This window comes from Centropristis striata, chromosome 3 (genome assembly GCF_030273125.1).
Source record: "Centropristis striata isolate RG_2023a ecotype Rhode Island chromosome 3, C.striata_1.0, whole genome shotgun sequence".
Classification (NCBI taxonomy): domain Eukaryota; kingdom Metazoa; phylum Chordata; class Actinopteri; order Perciformes; family Serranidae; genus Centropristis; species Centropristis striata.
This window is the reverse complement of record NC_081519.1, coordinates 41,265,483-41,285,185: the sequence shown is the minus strand read 5'-3', so window position 1 is coordinate 41,285,185 and position 19,703 is coordinate 41,265,483. Positions and strand designations below refer to the sequence as shown.

General features: G+C 37.9%; 1 protein-coding gene across 3 annotated transcripts in view; it reads left to right on the top strand.

Annotated features, from left to right (window-relative positions):
* Positions 1–17,128: 17,128 nt before the first annotated feature.
* Positions 17,129–19,703, top strand: part of pax7a (paired box 7a) — a 48,390-nt gene continuing 45,815 nt past the window's right edge. For 2 of the 3 annotated variants that reach the window (XM_059329132.1, XM_059329131.1), the window contains exons 1-2: positions 17,129–17,719; positions 19,013–19,248. In XM_059329132.1, the coding sequence (XP_059185115.1) occupies positions 17,632–17,719; positions 19,013–19,248 (324 nt within the window). In that variant the 5' untranslated portion in view covers positions 17,129–17,631. The remainder of the gene's footprint in view (positions 17,720–19,012; positions 19,249–19,703) is intronic. The other variant, XM_059329133.1, reaches the window with a different exon arrangement.

Here is a 19,703-nt window from a genome sequence, read left to right as displayed (position 1 = left end):
CCGGCCTCAGCGTCACTACATCCTCGCGACGCTAGATGGCGCTGTTGCACTGCTCTCAACTGCACCGCAGGAAACTGGTGCCCTGCAAGACTTTGTACTGTTGAAGTCTATGCCATAGTCTGAAATAACTTTCTGACAGATTAAAACTATTTTTGAAAAAAAAATTGAAAGTGTCTCTCAAATTATATACAAAAATGCCATCACACATGGACATAGCAGTCAGGTTTTTAACTGTGGTTTTAAAAAGTATAATCACTTTTGGTCCGAAGTGATAGAGTAGGCCTGCTTAAGTAAAAGTAGTAATAATACACTGTGAACTATATATAAGAGATTACAATTAAAAGTTGTGTATTCAAATGTGTATGTAAAAGTAGCTCCCATAGCCTAAGTATTTTCAGCTAATGTTGTTGGAACATTTAAAAAGTAAAAGTAGGTCTCTTTGCACAAAATTGGCACTTTTGAGTGTGTCATTTAATGTATACAGTTATAACTGTTATCTGTAAAGTAACTATAACTGTCAGATGAATGTACTGTAATAAAATAACAATTGCCTCATGATGTAGTGGACTAGAAGTCCCTCTCAGTCTTTAAGAAGAGACTAAAGAACCACCTCTTTCATTAACACCTTTACACATAATCTATGGATTGAAAAAAACAAAAAACAACACAAATACACTATTTGCATTGTCCTTATGCACTGCCTTATAGCACCTACATCCTATTGGACTCAAACTTAACCTATGGCACTTACTCATGTCTTGTCTTGTGACTACATCTTTGCTTGTCTTGTATAAATTCTCAGATGTACATGACTTTGCATAAAAGCGTCTGCTAAAAACAACTGTATCAACTGCAACAAAGTACAAAGACGCCTAAAATGTAAAGACTTAGCAAAGTACAGCACCTGAATTAATGTACTTAGTTATGTTCCACCCTGCTTTATATATATAACACATGTGTATATATCTATATATACATACATATATATTTTTATATTTTGTATTCATTTTTTATTTATTCCTGGTGTAGTTTAGAAAGAAAGTAACACATATGTGTTGCAAGTAAAATCCCTACAATAAATTATATTGTATTATTATATTATTCTACAATATTACCCAAAAAGTAGTAAATAGAGCTCTGGACATCATGTCACTCCTCTTATTTACGTCACCAATTAGGCAGGAAATGTGTGAATAAATTCACCAAAAAAGATGTTCTTTGTTATTTTACTCATTGTAACAAATCTGTTGAATTTGTAACCAATTTCTTAATTCTCTCTTGTAAGTTATTTATACACAAACACAGATTTCTCAAAGCTAAGCGAAAGTTTAAGGTGTTTCTACTTGAATTCTACTCTCTACTTGAAATCTACTTAAGTCTCTCAGAATTGTAAAAGACAAAAAAAAAAACACATATTTTTTCAATATTATGACAGCCTGATGAATGTATAACCTTCATTTCTAATAACTATATGATTTTTTTTTTTAAATCATTCAAATGCACAGACTTTATGTACTTCGTACTCTCTGCGTGACCAATGTATGTACATATTTTTCTTTTTTTATTATTATTTATTTTATTTTTTACTAATATTTCTCCTGATTAGTTCTTTGTTTCGTGACATTTGTTTCTTGTAATCTCTTTTTGTCTGACCTTATGATTGTAATGTTCCTTAATTGTCAATAAAGATACACACAAAAAATGTTTGGCTGTTTGGCGCCAGTGTTAATTCAAATCAAAGCAATTTAAGTTCAGTGCGCACTTTGGCGTTAAACGCTACATTGAAAAGAGACACCTGTTTACAAATGTTTTTATTTACCTGGACAACTTTCATCATCCAACTGTACCAACTAAAAGCCTGTTGGGGTATAAACGGACGGATTTCTGAATAAATATTCAGCTTCAGAGTCCACCGGCTGAAGTTGCTCGTGGTCACCAGGAGGGTAAGTGTCGCCATAGTGACCGTTAGCATATCAACGGGCAGCGTAACGTTAATGGAACTGTTGTGCTAACAGCTAGCTTGTATGTAGCGTTAGCTGTGTCAATGAATTACACCAGGGATTCCCAAAGTGTGGTGCGTGGACCCCTGGGGGTGCGTGAGCTGCTGCTAGGGGGTGCACGAGATGAAAAATGTAATGGCGGTCTGATAATGACACAATTACATTTTTCCCCCCCACACAATAAAGACGTGTTATTAATTAATTAATAAATACAGGCTATTCAATTTTGTGTCATTTTTTGTTCATTTTTGCATCTATTTTGGTCATTTTGCATCTATTTTTTGGTTGTTTGGTCAATTTGTGTCTATTTTGATCATTTTGTGTCATCTTTGGTCATTTTTGCATCTATTTTTGGTTGTTTTGTGTCTTTTTCTGTCATTTTTACATGTATTTTTGGTCAATTTCAAAATGCACTTCATCTTATAATGAAGCGTAGAAGAAGTTATCTTCTTCCATTTCCTCTGAAAAGTGGTGATTATTTTATTATATGTGTGTTCTGGACATTTGAGCATGATTAAACATGCCTCCTTTAATATGGCTATAAAAAAATCTTATTGCATTTTGTTTTTTTGAAAGTGTGGGGGATTGAGGGTGCGTCAACCTGGTGGGGACATAGAAGGGGGTGCACGGCTAAAAATGTTTGGGAACCGCTGAATTACACATACAGTCTATGTTCATGACAAACAACAGTTATCATAAGGGTGCAATGAAAGTTTTAGTAACAGGTTTATCCTTCCTGAAGATTAAATTACCCCCAGTTGAAGTAATGTGTGGTGGATAGGAACTAACGGTGCTAACACGGGTTAGTAACAGTTAAGGTTGTGTTCTGTATCTGACATGAAGTGGTCACTACACAATCCACATTTTTCTGCTTTCGTCTTGTCGCTATTTTTTCTTGTTTCTTCCCAGCTCTTCTTACTGCAGTAATCCATTTTACCATCTTCCAGGATCTTTAGGAATCTGATGAAATGCTTTCCAGGCTACCTGTAGTGCTATTAATCAGTCTGGATAGTTTTGGTTTGAGTGTTGATGTTTGCATTATCTTGAATATAAACTAGATGGCATTGGGCCTTTAGTGCTCAAAGCACCCAAAAAATAAATTTGAGGTCAAAAGTAACAGTGTCTCTTTTCAGAAATCATGACCCGCTTCATCAAAATAATCACCAGACCATGTTGTGAGCACTTCTTTATCAAGGAACTATTTTATTTTTAGTGTAGTTCCTTCATCCTCAAGTCTGTTGAGGGCCACAAGGCAAGTGCCATCTAGTTAACATTATACTCAAGAGAAGGCAGACTCTATTGCCGATATCTCCAAAAATCTTTTGTGGTGAACTGTCCTTATAATAAATGATGTTAAAAATAATGTTCTAGGTAATGCATCTTTCATCTGTTTGTAAGTAGTGGTTAGAACTTTTGCCTCACAGCAAGAGGGTCACAGGTTCGAACTCAGCTTGCGGCTCCTTCCGGCTTCCTTCCACAGTTGATGATGTTTAATTGATGACTCTAAATTGCCCGTAGGTGTGAATGAGAGCGGTAGTGGTTGTCTGTCTCTGTGTGTCAGCCCTGTGATGGGCTCCAGCCCCCAGCGACCTGAGGTTGCATAAGCGGTTAAGGGTAATGAATGAAGGATACAATTATTTCCTTTTAACTTATCCCTGATTTTTCTGGTACTCCAGCATACACCAGTTACCCACCATGCTATCCTGTACTGTCTAAATACAGCAGGCGAAGAAACTAGCAGCTGATGTATTTATTTTCCTGTCAGAATGGTGTCGTTTTTATTTCGAATGATTGCGAGCTCCTGGAGCTCTTATAGACCGGTGTGTAAAATAGCAAATAATGGGAATGCTGATGCAATGTAAAAACACATCACTTAAGTACAGTTTTCAGAAAATTCACTTAACACTATAGTTTTACGCTGCATTGTAAATGTCAGTGATCCCTTGCATTTGTGATGTATGCTGCAAGATGTGTAAAATGTGTACTTGAATAAACCTAAGTGAAATGCTTCAAATACAGGAATAGTACAGAATCTAGTTTTTGTGAAAAAGGATTTGAGCCGAAACAAAGATAATATCATAAATAAAAAATAAAAAAACAGCTGTTACATTTATAATTATGACTTTATATATATTATGATCTGTCATTCCAATCGTGTGCTGTCAGATAGTCATCTTCCACTTTGTCTTTCGTCCAATTTCAATTCTACATGTGTAGTGCGTCTTACATCGGCAACACATTGAGTTTTAAATCAGTTTCCACCGTTGACCTCAGTGGAGATGTAACACAGATTTCCTGAGAGCGTTTATGAATCCAGGGGTCATTGCTTTGCCTGATGTCGTCCGAGTGCACAGAGATTTGTGCCCACTGGGAGCCCAACTATTCCCCCCGCCTCCCTGTCTTGGAACATGGTGATTTCACACTCCTGTTGTGTAAAGCTTGTTTTTCTGTGTGTGTGTGACAAACACATGGTTTTCTGCGAGGAGAGGTCATGAAGATGCACAAAAGAGACGGGCCCTTGTTTGTAATTCTGAAAATATCCTTCTGTCCCTGCGTGACTCCTCATATATAAAGCCACTTATGACTTACAAACAGATGGAAGATGTGTTACCTAAAAATATATATAAAATACTTATTGTAATTGATTAAAGAGACGGTTCACCAAAAAAAAAAAAATCAAAAATACACATTTTTCTTACCGATTTCTCAATCTTGGTGTAAATTGCTGAGTTTTGGAGATATCAACAACAAAGAAGTCTGCCTTCTCTTGGGTGTTAACTAGGAGAGGAACTATATTAAATATGAAATGTTTATGTAAGTGCTCACCACAAGGTCTTTGGATTATTTTCATTAACCGGGTCATGATTCCTGAGTATTTCTGAGTGCCTCTACGGCTGATATCTCCAACACTCACACCAAAACTATTTGAATGAATGGGAGAAATGCACAAAATTGCCATTTGTAAGTTAACTTTTCAAATTTATGAGTTATTAATACAGTATGTGGCTGTGTTGTTAATGCAAGATGAAATGCTTTTCATACCACCAATGAATACCTAAACCTAATTGATATACTGCATCACATTATCACACTTATTTAACTGAAAAGAATAACAAGATTACAAGGAAATTGCTTTAAATACATTTTTTTTTAATTTTTTGTCACTTTGGTTTGTCACAGAAATAATTTCAGCGACCAAATGAACGACATAGCACAAAACACTTGGTTCTCAAACAACCAGAGTTGAAATATCAAGACGAAAGCGTCATTATTGAGTTGACCACGTTTTTTTCTGTGGAAAATCCTGAAAATGAATAGAGGCTTTACACAGTTAGGCAGCAAACAAAATTCATCTTACATGGTGAATCGGCAATGCGTGATTATCTGAACGGTGACATTGATTCTAGTTGTGGCTCACTCTCTCGTGAGGACCCCATGCTCTTTGGGATACCAAGACGAGTTGTTCCTCCTCTAATCATCTGTGACAGCTCAGTTAGAGACGCTCAGATGACCAGATATTTTACGAGGAAAAAGCAAAAGGAGGCTGCTTTAAACGAAGAAGACTGCTCCAGACATTGTACTCAAAGATGTCTGAGTTTAATTTGATTATGTGGAAAATACCACTAATATCTTCTAAACACTGAGCCTGATCTTACACTGTGCACTTGAAACAACTCTCCCTACCTCTGTAAGCTGAATTAGAGCAACGTTTAAAATCATTTGATGGTCACATGTTTATCTTGTGACCCTAAACATCTTTATATTTGAATATAATACATATTTCCCTGTTAACCAACTCAAGTTTCGAATGACTTTGATTTATATGATGTGCCTAAAAAGGGTGGTATTATGATATGAGTGTCAAATAATTAGAAAGATGACATTTTAATTGATGCAGAACTTTGGTCAGACTTGTGTTACAGCTATTATTAGTGCAAGAAACAGATATGTACATTCATTAACTGTGCCTCATTTCCCAGAAGCTGCTTACATCCAAATCAGGATTGTGGTTCAGATTGATGTTCAAGACATTTATTCACTTTTTGCTAGAGAGTCACTCTCATATCTGACAGCTGGTTAGCTTCGAAAAAAGACCGAAACCTTGCGGAAACAGTTACTCTGGCTCCATCCAAAGGTCACAGATCTAGTCTTACATAAAAGGAACTTTAAAAAAAAAAAAAGACAAATCATTGTTTAACAGGCATTATGTGCTGTACTATTTCTTGTCTGGGAGCTAGATTCTAGATCCTCGATTCTCCCCTGCTTGTCTGGAAACTTCTCTGTGTTTCCGTACATGTTCTTCCATACTCATACTTGCTAATTTAAGTGCATCCACACTGACAATTTGGTTAAAATGCAGTGCACTGTATCAAAAAGCTGACTGTAAAACATTGGACACTCAATGGTCACAGTCCTGTCTTCCCATAGAAAGGAGAGAGACCACCAAACATGTGAACATGACTACAGTGGAAGCTGCAGCAGTTGTGCGGGCTCCAGTGAACATCGCATAAGTAAAAATAAAATGACGTGAATTTTTAATTCTATTTTATTACACTACTCAAGTGAGCCAAACCAGGAAACAAGCTGGCAGATATTTAAGTATTTTAGTATAAATTTCACACACTACAGAAGCAAGTGCGTGTGATGTGTGTACTACATGGAAGTGTACTAATGGAGGTATCTGAATTGAGACACAGTGATAGTCTTTGCGCTAAGCTAAGCTAAGCTAACTGGCTGTTGCTGTAAATGAGAATCGTCACCTGACCCCCTCGACCCCGGCGTGGATTCTGTTGGGTTTTTTTCCTACAAACTTATTTTATACAAAATATGTGAATGGTTTCAGTCTTATCTAACACTCCCCAAAAAGGCAAAAAGATGTATTTCCCAAAATGTTTATTTGTTGTTATAATCTTCCATTGGATGTCAAACTGAAATTTAGAAAGGGGTATAACTCCTTTATAGATACTGATGTGTTTACGACGTCCGTTCATTGTTTGTTTTGTCATTGTTTTGTTTTTTGAACTTTGAAAGAAGAAGAAGAAGCATATAATAGGAAGGGAAACAGACATATTGGAAGGGACTTCCCAACACAAATACTGTGTTGACAATGCCATTTGTACACTGAACAGTGATCACTATCCAGTTCACTTGCATGCCTTTGAAATGTTTAATGAAGCTATAGGAGTACCTCAGGGAAGCCCACATGAAAACTGGGAGTGCATACACATAAACTGGTGCAGGGTAATTTTCAGATACCATCATGAGTCACATCACAACACAGGAGGCCATGATTATTGAGGCCTTGAGTACTTTCTCTGACCTGAACTAAAAGTTAAAGACGCGGCAAAAGTGGATTTTCATTTCTTGTCTGTGAAATATTGAAATACCACATAAAACACACCAGTGATCAAACCTGAGTCCTTGTGTTAATCACCGAATCATCAATCAAAACAGCTGAAACCATTTTATGCTACTTATTTCCGACCACCATTTAAACACCAAAATAATACATTTTCTAAGGTAGATTAATAGCAAAAACAGCCAACCAAGATGCTTATTTATAATAAACGAGAAAGTAATTTGTTGTTTTAAGTTTATTTCGAAAGGAATAGCACATGGAAAAGATTCTTCAGCTCGGTTAGTCAGAATAATGGATCTTTTCAATCACAGCCGCCGTGTGACTTGTACTCTGTGAGCTCTTTGTGATGCCCCGTGCTTTTTTAAGCATCTGTGTCCAGCTTGAGCAGAGATAGACGTTATGGTTGCAGCGAGCACCTAATGGAAAGACAGGGTTTGGTCACAGATTGGGGGTCAAGTGATCTCTCTTCTCTGGAAGGATCTTTCAGATGGTTATGGTGAGACTAATTGTGATAGCATGAAAAATGAAGGCATTACTTTTATCTTCATTAACAAAGAGACTTTTTCTTTCCCCCTAGGATTTCTCCACTCTCGCAGCCACTGATTAAAGCAAACATGTTCTGTGTTTGTTGCAATTGAGAGGCATGTGTTTGCCTGCCTCAGTCAGCAACGTAGTATAAGTTGTGGGTTACACAAAACCTATTACATGACATAAATATTTAAGTTATTAATTTTAAAGAACAGCTTTTATTTGTCACAAATGACGTAGTAATGTAATTGATGTACAAAGCAAACTGTTGGCTCAAACATTTGCAAAGAATAGGTGTTTTTTGTATTTCATCATCCAGTAAAATATTGTTTTTCATCAGTTACATCTACCTCGTCAACAGCTTTAGCTTTGAGAAACTAAGGCAGAAACTAACCAATTCTTTTGGGGTTGAACACCATCCTACGGGATATCGTGCAAGTCTTTAAACACCAGGATAATATTTTTTAAGAAGTGCTCACAGAATAGTCATGATTGCTTAAAAAATTGGGTTCTAAACTTCACCTTCTAAGAAGTTTTAATAACTTTAACTGAACTGAATAGATCAATTTGGCCAAGAGCAAATATTTGTGTGTTTTAACTTTTGGAACAAATAGATTATAATATGAGCTATCCATTAAAAAAAAAAAAAAACACCTGGAAGTTATCAAATAAATTGTGCCATGCAGGATTATTAATAATGGGGATATGCATTGAAGAAAAAATATTTGCTAAATCGACCCTTTTACTGCCGGAGTCATGATAATGCAACGGTGTCAGCTGGAGGCAAAACAACCGAAAAACTGAAGAGCAGACGAGTGAATTAGCGAGGAGTAGTAGTATCTACTGAAAATGTCATCTTGCTTTGTTATTGGGTGCCAGAATGGAAGGAGTAATGGCTCCAACTTGGAAATTTAGCACATGCTGCAATGCCAGTCAAAAAATAAAGTATAAATAAGGTAAAATGTAATATTGTCTGCTGTTAATCAGGATATATCTTTGATGTCTAAAGGTTTGTCATGCCCACCTAACATTGATCAAAAATGATGGAAATAGATAGATTTATGAAATGAGTCTATTAGTTTGCTTTTATTATTTTTTACATATTTTGCTGCTAATACTTCTGGACTACATTTTGATATATACATATATATATATATATATATAGTTGCTATATAAGTTAGGGATCGTTTTAACTATTTAATATACTGTTACAAGGTTTAATTAAAAAACAACAAGTCAAATCACTTTAAATGTATTTTTTTATGTTAAATCTCGACCTGTAAAGTAACTAAAGCTGTCAGCTAAATGTAGTGGAGTAAAGTACAATATTTGCCTCTAAAATGTAGTGGAGTAGAAGTATAAAATTACGTAAAATGGAAATACTTAAGTAAAGTACAAGTACCTCAAAACTGTGCTTAAGTAGAGTACTTGAGTAAATGTACTTTGTTACTTTCCACCACTGCACCCTGTATATATAATTATTTGAAATCACTATGTACAGCACAAAGGAGTAAAATCATCTCTGCTATGACTTTATCAGTGTGCAGTGGTCATTTTGTTATGTATTATAGGATTGAGGTGGAAAAAAAACTATGAATCTCTATGTAACAAAGCTCATACTTTTTTAAAACCTTTTTTTTCCAGTTGACATTATAAAATAATTAACAGCCAGTGGGAGCAGATAGGGTAACCGTAGCCAGTTAAAGGTAATATTTGGTCAGATTCAGTCAGCACATAACATTGTGATTTCTGCTATAAGGGGTCATGACCTGCTTCCTGTGCTGCTGCTCTCCCCAGACCTCTGCTGGCAGAGCTGAAACGGCAGAGCCACAGTGGTAGGGTTGTGTGAGAGGACAAGTGGATTTGGCATGCACATCAGAGCGTGATACCCAAGCATTTTGGTCCTATCACATGCCACACACACACACAGTCACACAAGTACAACACGCACACAGAGCATTCTTGGTCGTGTAAAATGGATTGTAACACTGGCCGCTGTAATGAAATGATGCCAGCAACCCACAGTATTCCTTTACAGACAAACTCTCTAAAGGTTTCAGTGTACTCTCAGTGTCCAGGGTTGTAACAGCATTAAAAGGAGCTTTAACAACTGTATTTTTTTTTTGTAAATAATCGTTTTTTCCTGTTCTTATTGGAGACTGAATGTCTGTCTGTATGGTGAGGCAGCCATACCTTATTTTCCTCGTGTTTAATTTGCTGTACAGTGCAAACGGGTTTATATTTGAGCAATCTTGTAACTTGTAACTGTCTAACCAACAGTCTGATGAAGATTTAGTCTCTTGGGGCAACGGCCAATATTATAGTGTAGCCAGCCAGATCTCCTATAAAAACTAATGCACTGGAATTCACAGCTTTCCTACAAAATTTTGTCCAATGACGTGGTAGGCTATAAAAGCCACCTAGGTCCCTACAGGATGGTGAATAGATCAAGCAAACCCCAACTTTCAGCCAGGGTTTTCTGAGACTAGTGTTTGTATTACATTAGATATAATTTCTCCATATATAACTTTTTTTCTCCTAACAATAAACCTGCTTTTTTCCTAACCTTAGCCATGTGGTTCTGATGCCTAAACCTAACAAAGTACTTACCTTTCATAAACTGTATGCTCTCATACAAGTCATGGTGCATTACTTTTTACAGGAAACTATATGAACCTGTTTCATGATTCAGGCCCAAACTTCCTTTTTTCATTGGAAATTGGACTGTAAACAATGGCGGGTGTAGTCAGTGTTTACAGTCCAATTGGCAATGTGAGGCCTTGAGAAGTTGGAGTTGTGGGAAAATGTCTGGAGACTGAATTGTCTCAGCAGCAAGTATTTATCTGCATATGAAAGCAGATAAATAAAATTTAAAACAATAAACCATCATCAGATGATCGCTGATTTATTGTGAGATTGAATTTGGGCCAATATGTTTCTCCTCTTTTGATCTCCACAAAGACCGTTTACCTTCATGCAACCAAATGTCATTGGTCTATACTACTTATATATATATATATATATATATACTTATACTAAGACAAACAGACTAGAAAGAACGAGAACAAATGCTGAAATCTGGTCTCGTCAAATGCAGATATCTGTTTATTGAGAAACTTCAAAATAGATTTTAGTTTCATTTGACCAATAAAAAATGTTCCAATTAATAGAAAAGGCCCCTGGTTGTTTTCTAGTCAAATCTTTGAAGGGATTTTGAGCAAAGTGACAAAAATCATCGGGGACAAATTCTTCCAAAAATTCTCGTTCACTGATTTAGTCTCAGTCATGTTCACGCATGCTTCAGGGAAATCTGTTCATCTGTGATCTTTCACATTTAAGTTTTAGTGTAACCTGTTTATTGAACACCCAGTAGCAAGGCAGAGATTAACTCCTTGTGTCGCTGTAATGATGCCCCTCTCTTAGGAAACTGACACTAAACCAAAAGCTGTCTTATCTCAGGGACATCGTAGGCGGCCATGACAAGTTATACACCATTTAAAATGTTGCATTATCTCAATGCGTTTGTGCCGGTCTGAGGCGAATCATCAAAGACACGAGATCAGCGGTTGGCTATGACATGGTACCTTGTTTATGCACAACCCGGAGTAGCAGGCATCGCGTTAAACTCTCACGACCAACGCCATCCTCGCATAAACAAACAAACTGGTGTTGAAGTGAAAGTGTGATTTTGTGTGACAGTGAAACAGAAAGAGGTGCTTTAATGGTTTTCTGTTGCGTTAAACAGAAGAGGGCAGGTGAGCTCTGCTGTGGGGTGATAAGAGCCTCGGGATGCACGGACAACAGGTTTCTTAACGTATTGTTTCAGGAGGATAAAGGAGCGCCGCTGCACCTCCAGAGACGCAGAGCAGACAACAGCCATCATCATCGCTTTGTCATACGCCTTGTATTTTCTACTTATTTGTTCCCCGTTACTTCCTGGCTTCAAAGCACCAGAGCGCTCATTTGAAGGCTTCAGATTGTCTGTCTTTGTGCGGCGCATTGTCCACCATCTCTATTGTCTTCCACCTGTTCCCTAGTGATCAAGCTACATCCTTTCCTCCAGACCTCTATCTCCAGTGTCGCATCACTAGTTTGTTCTGCTTGTGCCAAGTGAAGGTGCTATTGAGGATACACAGAATTCACACTATAATGAGCAGTGACAGGATGTCAACCCCCAGCCCGCTGCTGCCACCCCTGCACCCAGCCAGCTGAGTCTGGCTGCTCATGTGATGTCACAGAGTTGTTCTCTTTGCAGAGCCGATCAGCCTGTTGATGCTGTTGCAACAAGGAGGCAACGTGTCACTTTTCCTCGGCTTCCGCTTTCCCTGATTTTCTTCAAATTTTTACTGCAGTTTTACCATTGTTTGGTATTTTCCGTCTCCCCTCTAATAGCTCTGATCTTCGAAAACCGGAGAGAGCTGCCCTCTCTAAGTGGCCTTTGGCTGTGTTTGATGACTGGTTGAGTTATAGATGTCTCTGTGACTCGTAACTCAGATGTCAACATAACATATGTTGTTTTCCCGCTCACCTACCACACGCTGTGTTTGAATGAGTGCACTGTGATGTAGGAAAGACAACGGTGGTTGCGGGATGTCTCATGCTCGACAGCAGACGTCCCCAAGCTTTTTGACTTAAAGGGACAGTTCAACCTATATTGAAAATTATGTTTTTCCTCTTGCCCATTGCGCTATTTTGAGTGTGGATTGTTCGGGTGTCAACCAAGTGTTTTTTGCTCCTCTGATTGTTTCATTTGAAGGATTTTTAAGCGTACGAAGTTGTCAGAATTTTCAGTATTTAACAAAAAATTACAAAAAGATATTACATTTTGTGTAACTAATAATTTTTCTCCTCTGTTCTCCGATTCCGTGTTGGGAACAACTAGTCTAAAGGGCTATTTCTGTAATTGTTAAAGGGATTTTATGACTTATGAAATGTTCTTCTCTGTTTGTAAATTTATGACATTTTCCAAACTGTCTGCTTGGCCTTTGCTGAATTTATTTTATTACGCCTCTGTGTTTCCTATATATGTACCGTATAGAGCCAGCTAGGAGGAGGCTGAACAGTGGGAGTTCAGACAAGGTTCACACGTAGGCTAACTTGTTCCAAATGAGTGTGAGGAATGCTCCTTGCTCTCCTTATTAACCAAACATCACCTTGTCAGACCGTGCATGCCTGTTTGGAGCTCCTCCTAGTGCCCCACATAATGAGATGAATATCTCAAATCAGCTTTCTTTAGTTAAAATTACAACACAAAGTAAGCTTTTCACCACTCTCCTCCTAAGAGCGCATTTTATACGCTCTCTCTCTATCGTGATAAAATAATTCCCATAAGGAAGTGATTACATTTGGATAATTCTGAGCAGATGTGAAAATGTCTCAACAAGTTAACAAGGCTGTGGTGGAAGTGCAGATCTTGTCACTGTTGAAGCAGCACGCTGCCGCATCAAGAAACCATCTCCAGAGCTAAACTATGAATGGATAAAAAGATGGTGGTAAAACAGTTGTTTGCCATTTTTTTATGGGGCTTTATGCTCTCTGAAACCTCCTTCTTGAAACCTTTAGGTGGCAGTTTATCAGTGTCCACTCTGTTGTTGCATAGCAGATTTCACATGCAGTGCTTTCAAATTCAACACAGTTAAGGCCAGCCATGATGGGAGAGAGTAGCTTTTGATTCATGTGTTGAGTACTAGTGCAGATGTAAGATTTTTATTTTTTTTAAGACGCGCACAACAAAGAACAGAACTTGCCTTCAGCATTAATGTGCCCACAACATGGAAAAAAGCTTCAGGAAACTGTTGACTTAGATTTATGAATTTCCTTTTTTTTTTTTTTTTTTTTTTTTTTAATAGTCCAGCAGGGATCATGAGACTGCAGGAACATTTGTCTGAATGTTTACTATGTTTTGGCTTTGTTTAAGAGCTAGATTTAGTAAAATACCGGCTTAACATACTGTTTTTATAAACGCTTGTGCTTTATATATTTCACAATCTATTCCATCGCCTTTTAAACATCATATCTGAATGAAAGAAAAGGCCATTTGCCAATAACTCTGGACAATCTATTCATTGTTGTGAGGTCTTAATGGTTTTAAATGAGTGGTGAACGTTGTGAAAGGGAACTACTTGGTTGGATTTCGGAAATGATCAGGGTTTGGGTTGAAATAAGTATTGGTTACGTATGCAAGTATGTGACATATAGACCTATGTGAAGTCACCAAATGCTTTATGAGTGATACGTTAATTACTTAAGTAATTTCTATGAATGTGGGTCGTAATAAGCTGCTTGACGTACAAACTATACAGCATTTTTTTCTTTTTTTTGCTATTCCCTCTTTAAGCATGGCCCAAACTCTTTTAATTTTTTTGACAGGATGCAGACAATTCAGAGATGAGGTCTATCTGTCAGACAGGCATCTTTCAGAAAGTGAATTGGTTGATTTAACATCTGCAGTGCTGCAGAAATTAAACAACATATAATCTAAACAGATTCTGCACGCCATTTACTAAAGACAAAAAAGTGTTCCTCCGCACTTACTGGAAGATAAAAACATCATTTAAATACAGTAAAAAAATAATGTTTACATACACTTAATGCCTGCACTTCTCGCCTTTGTTCAGCTCAGACAAAGATAAAGCCTAAATTGGTGATGCCTTTCATCAAAGGTGTTTTCTCTTTGTGCTCCTCAATGCGAGCAGCTAAACGTGTATAGAGAAAATACATGTAGATAGGAGAGGGGGGGTGGGGGGGAGGGTTGGGGTGTTCACCTACGAGCAAAAAAGAAACTTTGGTAATTACCATAACACAAATAATGAGAGGCTATGTAGGAAAGTGTTTGAAGAGCGGTCCTGATCAAGATAAGATTGGAGACAGTATCATGAGAGAGGAAGTGTTTTTCTGTCTGCAGCAGCTGAAAGGAAACTTAAGTGACAGAGTACTTATATGAGCCAGACGCTGAGCTGAACCCTGCAGAAACAAGCGGGCTAAATGGGGTTTAGGGTGTGACGAGGACGAGTGCGATTCAGATGCCACTTGTGGTCAAATAATACAGAAACTTGATGCATTTGCACAAACATTTGGACTGCAGAACTGCTGTTTGGAGCAGCATCACATAAAGGTACACTGTGTGGTTTTTTTTGAGGGGGGGGGGGGGGGTTCAACATAAATCAACTGATTGAAAAAGTGAGACAGTAGTCGCCCACTAGTGGACATGGTGTCGCAACAATATGAAAATAGAAACAGTTTAGAAAATACAGACCAACTACAGGCACTTTAAGATGAAATTCATCTGTTTCTGCTGCAGTGTTGAGATGGTAAAACTGGCCCATAGACTAAAACATTTAAAAAGAAGGCTGTACTGCAACACTTACTGCAAGCTGGAGTGATAAATTAAAGCAGGAATCATGATTTTAAATTTTTAGACTGGGAAACTCTTTGAAAATGCCCTTGAACATCATTTTACATCAAGAAAACACAAAAAATAATTTACTGAGCGCTGCAGTAAATGTTGCATTTGTTGAGCATAGTGTTTCTTCCTTTTCATTTAGTTTTTACCATTGTTGTAGATGTGTTATTGTGTCCACCTTCTGTATGAAAAAGAACTTAAAATCTGGCAACTGATTTATAGTTCACCTTTTTTTTTTTGTTGATTAAAAGTTAAGTGTAGATAATCCCCAAAACAACAAGAAACACAAAACAAACATTAGAATATAGAGGTTATACTGCAGCAGACATGCTTCTTTCTTTAGTCTTTATGTTTGCAAACTGAAACGCATCACATTTAATTTTATAACCATGTAAATGATGCAGCATTTCTCTGCACACTGAGTACTTTTTTGTTTTGGTTGTAATCATCAACAGCTGCATAACAAATGAATAACAGGCTAATAATGATTAGGAGGTGATGGTGGTGAACCAATCATATTTGCAGCGATTATTAGCTTTTATTTGCGTGTCTGTTTCTTTTTTTTTTTTTTTAACATACCTGTCGTAGCTTCAGAGAACTAGATATGTGTAAAAAAGAACATGCTTTTCATGAGAGAAATGTGCTTTTGTTTGGATTTCACATGATTGATGCTTGACTTAATCCAGTGCTCTTTGCGCCTTCCCAGGAGGGTGAGGCGGTCTCTTTGTGCTCCTCTGTCCCATGTGAAGCAAACCAAAGCGGGAGAGTGAGGGTCAGAGCTATTCGGCAGGGTACCAGATCCTTCCCACCGGCACATCTGCATGTGAAATCGCCATTTCACCCCTCCACACTCCCTAATTGTTGCTAAAATTATTTGTGAAATTGCCTTCCACCAGGAGTGTTTTCCACGGCAATTGTCACACAATTTTATATGCACGGTGGGCCCACAGAGTTGACACATGCACCTCTTCTTTTCTGCCACATGTGCTCCTTTTTATTCCACTTTAATAGTCGCGCATTATTTTTTTTTTGTTAACAATTACCTTTTAAGCAATTACTCTTGTGCGTACTGGAGGGCAAGTCAACCTGTTGTCATCAACAGCAGGTCCATCCAAATGCTGTAATAAAAGCTATAGGAGCCATTAAGATGTTCATGCTGCGCATATTTACTTTAATTGAAAGGTTAACAAGCCAACAGCATCTTATAGTCTGTAACCTTCGCCATGCTGAGAGCACACCATCAACTCTTGGTTATTATGGGCCGTGATTTTTATTCACACAAACCTCTGCGTGCGCACCGGCGCGTGTGTGCAGGAATAACTTTGGATACAGACGTTTTACGCGCGTCAAGTTTGATCGAAAATTGACGAATAATAAATTGTATTTATTTTTTTGTCAATTATTTACGGTATTTTGTCGCAATATTTTTTTCTTAAAATCGGAATTGTATTATTTATCTGCTGACAATATGAACAATAAACTATTTTTAACGCGTTGAAAATGCGTTTTTAAACGAAATTGTTTGTTAGAATTTCGGGCTCTGCCATTGTTGCTATAGATTTTTAGGCTGTATATTATTCAATATCCTGAGTTTGTCTCCTGATCTATCAAAGAAGGGAAGAAAAGAAAAAGAGAGAAGAAGAAAAAAAGAGGTGGAAACGAGGAAATATGATCATTTTCACAGCATTAATATTCCACAGGTTTGAGGAGCTGAATGTCAGGGAAGCAGACACATTTTGAAAAGACGGGCTTTAGAATAACATTTGGATATAATAACATTTTGAACTGCTTTCTTGGTGTCTATGGAGTGTTATGAGGGAGGCAGCAGTGAATTAAAAGTGGAATGTGTTGCTGTGATTGGTCGCCGGGCTCCTGGCTAAACCCACTCGCTTTCATCCATAAAAGAAAGGCCAGTGAGCCTATGGGAGCGCGCGGCTGTCTCCTCCTACGACATGCACGAAAGTTGGCCACTTAAACTACTTCCAACCAGCCAGCAGACATTATACTGAACCCAAACTACACCAAGGGAAAAGAATAACATAGTGTGCGTTTCCCCCAACTCACAACCTTTTAAGTGGTCCAGATTTCCCTGTTTAAAGGGATTTTTATTTCATTTGTAGCCGCTGTTATTTTAAAAAATATATATATATAATTTTTGGCTCGTTCATCGGACCAGAGGAGAGCATCACTTTGTTTTTCCCCGGTGGAAGAAGGGCTCGTCCAGTTTCTCCGCCTGGGATTGGGATTTGACAGCAGACTGAGCATCATTTTGAGCGTTTTTTGAAGACATTCGGTTTTTTAACTTGGACTGGAGTCCGTTTTCTTGTTTGTCGGTGGCTCAAATGATGGCTACTTTACCAGGAACTGTGCCTCGGATGATGCGCCCAGCACCAGGCCAGAACTACCCCCGAACCGGCTTCCCCCTGGAAGGTAAGAGGGCAGACAGCGTGTGTAGTTTGATGTTTGTTGAACTTGTGACAGTACTCATCAGTGGTCCACTCTGTCAGCCTCATAGTCACACATGCACAGCGCACCTAGTTACCGGCGACATGCTGGGAAATAAAAAGGTGGGTGAATAAATACGACCTCCAGTCACTGCTGATTAAAGTTAACAACATGCATCTCAAAGTGAATTGCATTTGCAGCTCGTGCTTTGAAAATCAACCCTTTTTAAAATACCTCGTGTGTTTTGCTCCTGTCAGCTGATATTATTATATACATGTTATATATATATTATGAACTTATGTATTTAGTGTACATTTATTTAGAGCTGATGCCAGAGCTCTCAATTACAGAATCTACCTGAAATATTTGTATTAATTCACATTATTATTTTCCTGTGTATGTATCTATTTTATTATTTTTTATGCTTTCAATTTCAAATTATGAAGACATTGTATCAAAAAAAAACATTGGGCCTATATTTTGATTGTTTTATTTTTAAATGATTCGTTCTACAAAAACTCAAGCCAAGCCGACATTAATTTCCGTATATAATACTTTATATTACAGCATGAGCAGAAATATTATTTTCTTTTTACGTATATTTTAAGGAACATTTTTATTTGTCCCGTTTTAATTTCTACACACACGCACTCAAAAATAGCAATCTAATTGTTAATTTATTTATTTTTAAAACTTCGATGCCCACACTCAAGCCGTGTGAACATATGGGCGGAAAAAAGATCATTTTGTATTTGCATGCATTTATGGAAACAGTTTTCCCATTACACCCGGTTCGTGCTCAAGTGGTCTGGACTGAAATGTACAAAAACCACGTAGCTCGCGAGTTCCTCGAGCTGCGGGATTTGTTCAAGTGTCCTGCTGCTGGAAATGGCAATAATACACACAGCAAAGAGATGACTCAAGGGATCACATCAATATTTGTACAGCATGACTAGGAATAATCAAGGTGGGAAGTGTCACCCTCTTTAGGCTCTCTTGAATGTGGAATTGGATGGTGAAGTGGCCTCGGATCCACGCTGTCAGACAGACTGACGCTGGCTGAATTTGGCACAAGGCGCTCTTGAAAATGTATAATATGATAATGTGCGTAAACTGCGTGCCATTAAAGTCAGTAACACAGCAAACAAGCCGCAATTAGATTAAAACACATGGGGACGAATTAGCTGCATCTATCTCCAACTGAAGTGGACATTTTTTAAAGAACAGGATGTGTTGTTTTTGTTGTTTTTGAGACTTTTATTGTTTATTGTGGCGCAGTATCCACCCCTCTGGGCCAGGGGAGGGTGAACCAGCTTGGCGGTGTGTTCATCAACGGGAGGCCCCTGCCAAATCACATCCGACACAAGATAGTGGAGATGGCCCACCACGGCATCCGACCCTGCGTAATCTCGCGACAACTGCGAGTTTCTCACGGTTGCGTCTCCAAGATCCTCTGCCGATACCAGGAGACCGGCTCGATCCGTCCGGGAGCCATAGGAGGCAGCAAGCCCAGGGTGAGTGGGATCCATGAACCGGTCTGTGCTGGGTCACTGCGGCGCGAGGTGCAGGACACCTGAGCGAGCTCATGTTGTGTTATTATTATGGTGGTGGAGGACAAAAAAATCATGTTAGACCTGCTATTTGGAAATCGTTTCATTTCTCAAACATAATGATAATAAATTGCCTTATCAAACCAGTGGCTAATGTCTAAAAAATAATATTTGCAGCCCACCTGTAACGTCCTTTCTGCAGCTCTTACTGGTCATAAACTTTACAATCGCTTGCCTATAAACAGAGATTTATTGTTATGCCTAAATATTTGAATGAAGTGAAAATTTAAAAAACAGAGAAGCCCTTCCTTAAATTTTCATATTTTAAGGTGCTCAGTTTGTATTGATTATACAGTGCTGCATATATTTGATATTGAATCTATTTAATACTAACTTGTGGGCATTTAAAAAAATATTTT